The following is an 11082-nucleotide window of genomic DNA, read 5'->3' as shown; positions in this document are numbered from 1 at the left end:
CACGCGTGAGGTCTGGCACAATACCTATGGAGAGTGAGTGTTAGCAAGATTTCAAAATGATAATGTCCCGTCTTTATAGTTTCCTATCCGATTTCTTTTTTTCTCGTCCTTTAATTAGGCAATACATTTTCCTTGTTGCTGGTAATTTTGTTTTGCATAATTTGTACAAGGTGTATGTGGTGAAGCATGGACATTTCTTTATTGGAAGTTTCTGTGTTTCATCTTTACTTTCTGTCTTAAGATGTGCAAACACACACACACACACACACACACACACACACCACGAAGCATGTGGTTGAGTACCTCATACTTTTTGTCATGCAATCTTACAAACTAACGCTCCACTTTCTTCACCATCCGTCTGCAGCTTGCGAGATGATTCGCTCTGGAACACATCAGCTCCGGACTACTGCTCCGAGACACGCGAGTTTTCGAGCTCACCAGACTACAAACTGTGCAGCGAGTCAGACCAGTACATATCTCGGCTGCGAGGATTCTTCGTCCCGCCATCAGATGGGAACTACTCGTTTTTAATCTACAGTGACGATGAGTCTATTCTTTACCTCAGTCAGACGCCGTTTCCCTCGGACAAGGTATCCGATCTTCCTTCGACCATTAAACAACGCTCTAGTCGATATTCAATTCGTCGTCATTTTCGCTAGCATATCGTCTAGAAATAGGAATGCCATCTACGTACTTGAGTGTTTAAAACTGTCTCGTCTCATTGTATAAAAATTCTCAGACAAACATAAAAACTGACTATACGTTTATTGCTTCAGGGCTCTTGTAAACTCCCTGTGTGTCACTGTAGGGAACCAGCTTTATTGAATTGTCGTTGTCAAAACCATTTTGCAGAAAGAGGGTACAAAGATAAGTATTGTGACGTGAAGCGTTTAATTAGACACGGACAGATAAGGCATTGATTCTTTCACATGTTTACTTATGTTCCCACTAATTATCTGCTCATCTAGGTATATCTGTATTCATATATTCATTGTTATCTGCTTATCTATTCATTCAGTTTATTTATTTGTTTATGTATCCATCTATTCATTTATCTATCTGCCTGTCTATCTCTATATCGATAAATCTATCTATCTATAAATCTATCTATCTATCTATCTATCTATCTACAAATCTATCTATCTATCTATCTATCTATCATTCCATCTATATATCTATCTATCTATCTATCTATCTATCTATCTATCTATCTATAAATCTATATATATATATATATATATATATATATATATATATATATATATATATTTCCGCACCCGCAGGAAGAGATAGCAGGGTGTCCCCATGCTACCAACAGCTTCACTCGCTATGAGGAGCAGACGTCTGGCATGATGTACCTCCAGGCGGGCGAGAACTACTATTTCGAGGCCCGGATGCGCGAATGGGGAGGGAACGACTACCTCAAAGTCGGTGTCTTCATCTTCGACACGCCCCTCATAGCCTCTCAGTACTCCGGCGTCATCAGCGAAGAACAGAGTATCTTCATCGATTCCGACGTCCAGAATGAAGTTCAGGTTTGAACTCTTCACTCTTAAGCATCTAAAGGTTTCGTTTATTTGTGTGTATACATGTATGTATGTGTGTATGTAAGTATGTATTTATGTATGTATGTATGTATGTTTGTATGTATGTATGTATGTTTGTTTGTTTTCAACGTCAAAATCTACGTACTAAAGAAACTGGTTTATTTAGGTTTCACGCTATCAGGATTGAAGAACAGAATAGAGAAGGTGTGATGCAGTAGTGATATGAACCAGGCAGAAAAAAAAAGACAAACACACACACTTGAAAACACGCACGCACACACCACGCACAAACACACATACTTAAACAATTAAGTTAAATCAGCGATTTTTTTTAGATTGTCGGTCGATGCTGGCTGCTCAAGACATCACTGGTAAGCAACAACAACAAAAAATCCTTCGCAAATGGAATTGTTTCAATTTGTGGTATATTTGAGCTGTGCTGTCGTTGCTGCTGTTGTAACAATTTACCTTACCGAATGCAACATTCTTTTTGCCCTCCCTCAGTCTATAACGTACGGAGCTGGGCTACACGAAGTACAGGAGATCAGGGTCGGTTACGGTTGCGTCGGCATCTTCTGTGATGACGACGATGAGAGCTGGATCACCACCAACTCTCCCACAAGTGATGCCTCGAACTCGACGTCGATCCCAACCACAGCAAATTACACCAGTGATGGTAACAGCACCGCAAACATGACCACATTTGATGACGAAGGTAGTGGTGACGAGTATGCAGGTTCCTTCATCCTTGCCTACGGAGGCGAAACGACTGGTAAGATAAGACTACATGTAGCTGTGTTTATTTTTTCCTTTTTTTTTTCTTTAGCGAATAGCGTAGAATGTGAAACCTGTTCAAGGCGCTTCGACTTGGGTAAAATTTTGCTTGAAGCAAGAGTGTAACGGTTAACATGGGGAACTCACAAAACATGGTCCAATATTCACATTTTTTTCATGATTACTGTAAGGAAGAACTCACCAGAATTACATGTGAATACAGTAGATATGATATTAGCATGTACATTTTTGTTATTTCAGAAAGACGCTTCGATAACCTTAACTGCGACATTGACGTACTCAAGCTGAAGTTGTAGGTCCCCTACTAATCTATGTTAATACGCTGCAGCTTGCTAATATGAGTCCTTTAGCTTTTGAATTTTATTTGAAGAGTGTTGACCTTCAGTGTCTTCAGCAAAAATCTTGTATTAGCCATAAAATCTCATTGACACTTCTGTGATAATTGTTAGGGGTATTAGCTGGTTATGCTATATTCAAGAGATGCAGTAGCACAGTGTTTTTTATTTATATTCATTTCTGGTTCTGCTTGTTTATCGTACAGATGAATTGGAAGTTGGGGCTTCAGCGCTGGAAGTCGAAATCGCCCTCAACGGCCTGGCAAATCTTTCAGCCACTCCAGTTGAAGTAACATCTTATCAAGAAGGGGACACAACTGTGTACAGGGTCGTTTTCGCATCCAATTATGGTGAGTACAACAACACTTTTAAATATAAGTTTATTGAGCTCGTTAAGGTGATAGATTATACGTCATACCATTATAACCGTTAAGTTCTACGGAAATTTGACTTTTTAATGATCGTACATATTTTAATTCGCTCTTTTTTACATATTTCACTTTCAAACACTTTACAAATTTAACGATGAGCATGTTATGTGATATTTCGATCCTCCTCCCTCATATACTCTTCCTGTCTCCTCCAGCAAAACATAGGGGCGCCACTTTGACTCAATAGGGAGCTTTAGATTTTAGACGCGCGGACGTTCAGAGGGGAAAAAAAACATGGTCTGAGCGTGCCGGTACTGGATATTCATGCAAATCACTTTAAACATTTGAATAATCTGTGCTTATACGTCGATGAAGGGCAATTGTCGATTAGTTGCTGCAAAAGTGTTAATGCGTCTTCTTCTTCACGAATGATGGTTAATATATCACTAATTTGATACAATAATCAATGTCCACCCCACCCCACAGCCTCATACCCATTGATAGAAGACGCAACAAATGAACTTGACATCCAGGTGAACATTACTCGGGCTACCCATGGGCATGTTAACGGCACCAAGCCATCTCAGTTTCAAATCCTCTACGATGGCCAGACCTCCTCTGCGCTGACATTCGACTCCACCGAGGATGAAGTGAGTGCATCATTTATAGCTATTTATGATTTCAGTTTTCATATAAAGAGGGCAACTTGTTTAGGCCAGCTTTGATTGTTCCATGGTCTTGAGTGATGGCACCCTTTTGCTCATGTTGTGTTTAGGACAGGATTGCTGTCATGATGATTTTGCTGTTCTTGTTGTTTCTATGTTGTGTCTTGAAAAAGTACACCAGACTTTGCGCCAGTCACTATAGTTTGAAACTACGTTCAAGTTGAAGTTCAAGTTCATATTTATTCGTTTTTTCCACAATATATAAGACAAACATAAATCTCACTTTCTTAAGTGACAAAATCAATGCTTACAATTGTACAGAGAAAACAACAATAATAGCAAAAAAACTAACAGTAGCGATACATTGCAATAGTTGCTATGATAACGAAAGTGAAATAGTTTTCAATATATGCACTGTGTGAAAAAAAACGGAGGGACCCACTAAAAAGACAGAGCTTGTAGAGTTACATTTCTCCAAACGAAGTTGGCCAAGTTGTCATCCCCACCACGATTGTATGTGTTTTTAGCGAACCACCACTCTCCAAACTTTAATGCGCAACATCGTAACCTTTCGTCAGTGCTTTGCAACCTCAGTTGGTGTTACACTAAGCTGGTAAAGTTTTGAGAGTTTAAGTTTTGAACCACTTATACGAGACATCATATACATTTGTTTAAGTCAGTCATTCAGTTCAGTTCTTTTATTTAGTTCTTTTATTCAGTTCTTTTATTTAAGACTTGGCATAAAACATACAAAGATACATCGCAAAATAAGACAATACAAAGATCATGACACTTGTACAGAAAAAGGAGAAATTACGCAAGTGTAAGGAATCAGCAGAAAGACCGAGGCCTTATATGAAAGCTGAGACCCTGAGATAATCATAACACTTATAACCTGAACGCAATACGCTTACACACACACGCACACACACACACACACACACACACACGCAGTAATCACATAACACTATACCTGGATGGAATTACAATGTACAAAATACCTGATCATACACACAGACAATGTTCCAATTTTATAAATGACATAATTTCCTATGAAAATTATTACACATTATTCAACAAATATTGTTTATATCTCCTTTTAAAACAGTTTAAACTTTGACTTTTCTGGATGATAATTTCTGGCAAATGATTCCAAATAAGCGGTCCTGAGAAAAATACAGATCTCTTGTACACAGATATCCTAATTTGTGGCAAATGAAAATGATGTAAATTTCTTGTGTTATAACTATGAACACTTTTATTCAATTCTATGCAAGCTAACGCACGGTGCAATGAACAACCATTATGTCATCCTTCCTTCGAATGAATATTACGCGTACCTTGCTAGTATAGCTCAGTTGATTAGACCGCGAATTATTAATAACGATATCACTGGTTACCCTAGCTGTATTGGTTGCGCTCCATTACAAGGCAATGCATTTTTAGTTTATCCTCATTACCTATATAGTCGTTAAGAGGCGGCTCAAAGCCTTTGGTTGTTTGCTTATAAGAATTCAATGCTCCTTCAGCGGGCACATAAAGCAAAATGAATTCTAATCTAATCTAATTTAATCTAATCTAATCTAATCTAATCTAATCTAATCTAAACAACACTATTTCATCCGCAGGTACGAGATGCAATTTTAGATATGATGAAGGTCAAATGTACGTCCAGCGGGGGCGGGAAACCACACTACTCCCAAGACTATGAGTCGGCTGCCGTGGGCAACGAGTACGGCACTCGTGTCATCGACCAGGAGCCGTTCTGTGGGCGGACATCGATCCTCAATCCGACCTGGATCTTCTACGAGGGAGTCATGGGAACTGCCGGCAGCTTCGATTTGAGATACATCAGTAATGTGAGTCTTCATCCTAGGGCGTGGCTCATTTAAGTGAGGATATCATCCCTCAGAATAGCATTATGTGATAATGAAATCATTAATGATTCTCAGTCGCTAAATCATAATGATGCAGCATAACATAAACAGTGTACATGAGAGTCACTAGACATGGAAATGTCAGTGTAGAAATCAAATGCACTCTGTGTATAGTAACATTTGAGGCAGATGACATTCATGAATCAATAGAGTCTGAATTTCCTACATTTATAACAAAGCAAAGGTAAATGCCAATTGAAGCAATGTTACTGCATATTTCAATACAGTAATGTACATTACATGCCAGTAACCTTAACCTAAAATCAATGCCTGCTTATCCACTGTAACACCTTATGTTCTCCCAATACCCTGTGCAATTCATTTAAGAGAAAGGAAGATGGACTGTCATTTCATAATGTGCAGGTGTGTGCATGTTATTCTGAGATTGCATATGAAGACATTTCATACTTAGGTAAATTATCATCAGTTTCTGTACACACCTGTCTTATGTGCTTCTTCTCGTGACGAAATACATGTAATACAAACAAAACAGTGATCCACAGGTCTTTTATAACTCATAGACATAAAAAACTAATGAGAGCCAAATAAACCTATTTTGCCAATAATAACCTATCCAAAACTTAAACAGCAAGATAATTCAATGAAATAAGAGAGTGATCGCAAAATGAGTAAACTCCATTCTTACTCATTTCAGGTATTTGTGATTAAAGCTGCAAAGAAACAAAGAAAATGATAAGAAAACATGGGATATTTATAAATTTATAACTTCAAGAATATTCCAAGGTTGTTTTGTTACAAGTAACGATCACTTGAAAAGTGTTATTATGCTCTAAAAGTGATGATGGATGTTACTTTCAAAGGTTAAAAAATGGTGCTTACTATTACCCGTTGTGCTATGAAACTCTTCATATGTTATTTCCATCCCCTTCTACTGCCAAACCACAATTTTATCCTGTAATCTACTTTCACTCTTGTTAACTGCTAACAAAAACAATGACAAGGTTTCCATCTGCAGATGTTATTTCCTGTTGATTCCATGATCCTTACTCCTCAAATGACATCACAATGTTCTCAATGGATCACTGTTTTTCTTGGTATGCCTATTGCTTGTATGGAACTCTTTGTCTATTTTGACATGTTTTTCAAATGCAAAAACAATACAGCTTGAACAATTTCATTTTAAAAGAGATAGTTACTTATGTTTGTAAATCTATGATGTATCAGTGCTGAGGGCTTAAACCCCTTTGTGTGAAAAAACAGACATCTCTCAATATATTGGATAGAAGTAAACTCACACCAAAGTATTCCAAATTTATTAAGTATACTCTATGTGCCCTTCATTCACATGTATATACATATATTAAAGTCCTAATGGAATTTGTTATTTCAAACAGAGCAGTATCTAAAGTACAGCATTAAATTGTATCAAAGTACATTGTACACTGTATGTAGCGAACACCAAGAAGCCAAAACATAGTTCTGGTACGCCTGCAAAAGTTGTCAAATTTCGCTCCCAAATGTGAACGTATGCCTAGGAAATGTGCGGAATAACGCTGTAATAACAAGATATTCGATGGGTAACGACGAAAATGTGAAATATTAACCAAAAAGGTTCAGTCTCAGAACTTACCCAAACAGGGTCAGGTTAAACTCGGACTCGGGGATAACTCAGCCTCGCTTTGACGGCGGGCTGAGTTGTATTGGTTGTCCCTCTGGATTGTACAGTGTTTTACTTATCGGTACTATGGGAGCGGCCTGTATAAACTAGCACTTCGCGTTCTCACTACTGCAGTAATGGTCCGAGTTGTTAAAACGCGCCCATCAAAAAACCTCTTTGCCGTGCATGCAAAATTAGTGTGCGCCTATCAAGCACCTCTAAAAATAATCAAAGACACTTGATAAACAATAACAAAAACTTCAAAGACAGCGCGTCTCAGGTGAGGTGATGTGCGTATAGGCTTGAGGACCACGCGCTGCCCATTTGTTTTGTACAGGATTAGCACGCACTTTCCTGTCTGTTCAGTTAGGCCTCGTGTGGTATTATACAGTAGAATATGGCGATCACGAACTGCACGCAAATTGTCTGAAATAGGGTGGAGTTTTCCCTGAGACCGAGTTAGTCTGGATCCTTCTGGAATAAAAGTCGGTTTTCCGACTTTTATTATTTTTCTCAAAATACTCCAAAATGACTCATCATCCCGGCAAATCGCGTCAGCCAGTTAAGTTTCTTTGTAGACTCTTTCGATATATTGCAAGCAAATATGAAATGGTGCCAGACGGGTTCTCAAACCCTTACCAAAACTATGTTTTCACTTTAATGTACCACATTCAAGTTTACTGTAATAGAAAGAGAGTGAAATATTGCAGATCAACAAAACAGAAGCTTCTTCCTCTTAATAATAAAAAAAATAAAAAGTTTCGGGACTTAGCTGACAATTCCTATTTACACTGAACATTGACAGTTGGTGGAAACTACATATGCAAACTAGCATAGGCAATTATAGCTTGACTTCATATCTCTCCCATTACTTGGTACAAAAACACATCGTCAAATTTTTGTTTATAGTCAACATTTAGCATCAAAAACCTTTTTGCCTGAAGGTCATCCTTATTACAATACTACATTAATTTCATGCAAGGGATGCAACTTATTACTGTATATGCTGAATATTTCGCAAGGTTGTTATTTTCACAAATTTCGCCAGTCAGGTGCTTTTTGCGAAATTAAAGATATGAAATTAAAGATATAAAATTGACACACGCTATATATTTCTCCATTCAGTACAGTACTCTACGATCGTGAAATCTAACCACTCGCTAAATTGTCAGGAAATCCTAATTCGCTATATATATGGCATATACAGTATACCCTTTATGTTAAAAACATGAAAATCCAAGTTTATGTAAAGGTCTGTGGGACTTTTGTGAGGAGATAAGATCATCACCTTCTTCATTCTGCATACTAAATGGATGATCCTAATATCAAATGTTTTGTGAAAACATGGGAGTTTCAAGTTCATAACTTTCTTGTTTTAGATCCAAGCTACATGTACAAACTTTATTATAGCCAATGTAACAAGTGGAGCAGAATTTGTACTGTAATACTGACAGGGAAGTGGAAAAGCTGTGACATCACATCAATGATGTGATGTGATAATGATGTAATATTTGAAAGACTACACTGTCCTCCTGCATCAGCGCCCTTTTGCTTCCGAATTCATGACACGATGCTATTTTCGGCAGGCATCACAAGCGAAAGTCTAACTTGGTATTTTCCCCTACCTTGACCATGTAATTGTGGGCAAAGTTATGTAACTGTTCTTCGAAGAGCGTGATGTTGTGCCACTCTTCCTTCTCTGTCAGATTTTCCCCTCCAAGTCTGGTATATAGCGCCCTCGGTCTCTCATTCCAGGCAAGGACGATCCAGTTCATGCGAGTACATCCTTGTGCCACTGCAGTCTAACATCAGATGGCAAAATGGAAGACAGTTTGCATGGACAGGTATTTCAATATCCCCAACAAATATCGAAGTTTCTCAAAGACTTAAAGGGAAAAATCCAGTCTAAATATGACTTAGTCTGACAAAGAAAGAGTGAAATCTTACGAGTTCAACAGTAACAAGAGACCCGCGGGTCTAGCGCTCACCTGAGTATCGCAAGTTCACCTTTCACGCAGTCACTAATCATTATTCACAGCTCTACCAAAATTTGACCAGGCATTCTCTAGTAGAAGATGAAAATGTACAGTAAAGGCCCAATTTTTTTAAGATTCCTGAATTTGGGGGGATTGGGGCCCCTGGGGCCCTCTGGGTGGGGCATGGTGCCCATTTTGATAAATTGAGATCCTGACCCCCTAGGGATGCTACCTGCCAAGTTTGACAAAAATCCATCATGAGGTTTTCAGGAAGAAGATGAAAACGTACAATTCAGGCCCCCATTTGGACCCTTCCAACCACCCCCCCCCCCTACCCAAGAGGGGCACCCCTGGATCTCCTATGAACAAACTTGAAACTACAGTCATTAATGTACTCACTCATAGTATTATCTCAGCTCTATAACTTCTGATTCTAGAGAAGATTTATAAAGATTCTTTCATTTGGGGGGTTTCGGACCCCTGGGGGCCCCCTGGGTGGGGCATGGTGCCCATTTTAACAAATTGATATCCTAACCCCCTAGGGATGCTACCTGCCAAGTTTGGTGAAAATGGGTCACCGGGTTCTCAAGAAGAAGACAAAAATGTGCAATTTAGGCCCCATTAGGACCCCTCCTCACCCCCTCTCCTGGGTCCCAAGGGGGGCACCCCTGATTCTGCCATGAACAAACTTGAAACTACAGTCATCAATGTACTAACTCATAGTATTAACTTAGCTCTATCACTTCTGGTCTAGAGAAGAAGATTTTTGCGGATTCTTTAATTTTGGGGGGTTTGGGCCCCCCTGGGGCCCCCTGGGTGGGGCATGGTGCCCATTTTAACAAATTGAGTTCCTAACCCCCTAGGGATGCTACCTGTCAAGTTTGGTAAAAATGGGTCATGGGGTTCTCAAGAAGAAGATGAAAATGTACAATTTAGGCCCCATTAGAACCCTTCCCCACCCCCCTTCCCTGGGTCCCAAGGGGGCACCCCTGATTCTGCCATGAACAAACTTGGAACTACAGTCATCAATGTACTAACTCATAGTATTAACTTAGCTCTATCACTTCTGGTTCTAGAGAAGAAGATTTTACAGATTCCTTAATTTGGGGGGTTTGGGCCCCCCTGGGGGCCCCCTGGGTGGGGCATGGTGCCCATTTTAACAAATTGAGTTCCTAACCCCCTAGGGATGCTACCTGCCAAGTTTGATGAAAATCGGTCTTGGGGTTTTCAAGAAGAAGATGAAAATGTAAAAAGTTTACGCACGACGGACGACGGACGACGCACGACGGACGAAGGGCGATCGCAATAGCTCACTTGAGCCTTTGGCTCAGGTGAGCTAAAAATTTGACTGAAATCGGATGAAAAATAAGGAAGTTATGACATTTTAAAGTTTTGCTAATTTTTGAGGAAACAGTTCTTGAATGGTTAATATGAATATTCAAATGATGGCATAGTGAGCATGTCACCCCCCCACAACTTGCCATATAGTTTGTACATATATATCTCAATACCAATAATCATCTACTTTCACAAAAGAATCTAAAATCGTCCCATTCAGTACATGCACACACTTTACCTGAAAACACAATAAAGAATAATTGCTGTGAAATATGATTTTAATCAACGCTTAACAGATTCCTTTTAAGAATGTAATGGCAACCTGAAACTGCGGCTTAAATGGCATGAATGGTGACAGAACTATATTTTGTTCCAAGCATCAATAATAATTACCTGGCATGTGTCAAAAACAGCCAGTATTTGAATGTAAAAAAAAAGAGAGATCACATATGACTGTATCTAAATGCAACAATCTTCAGATTTGCAATGTGAGAAAA

General features: G+C 39.0%; 1 protein-coding gene across 1 annotated transcript; it reads left to right on the top strand.

Moving 5' to 3' along the window:
* Positions 1–367: 367 nt before the first annotated feature.
* On the top strand, positions 368–5575 carry LOC139715051 (fibrocystin-L-like; the record flags this gene model as incomplete). The annotated part of the gene is made up of 6 exons (XM_071626677.1): positions 368–593; positions 1344–1538; positions 2055–2322; positions 2887–3030; positions 3538–3701; positions 5345–5575. Coding segments are annotated over 6 exons (1228 nt in total), but the record flags the coding sequence as incomplete, so codon positions are not given.
* Between the last annotated feature and the right edge of the window lie 5507 nt (positions 5576–11082).

Source organism: Diadema antillarum, unplaced genomic scaffold (genome assembly GCF_040938485.1).
Source record: "Diadema antillarum isolate AM-2024a unplaced genomic scaffold, OU_Dant_1.0 seq00002688_RagTag, whole genome shotgun sequence".
Lineage (NCBI taxonomy): Eukaryota > Metazoa > Echinodermata > Echinoidea > Diadematoida > Diadematidae > Diadema > Diadema antillarum.
Note: the sequence above shows the minus strand (reverse complement) of the source record. Positions and strands in the feature narration are given on the sequence as shown.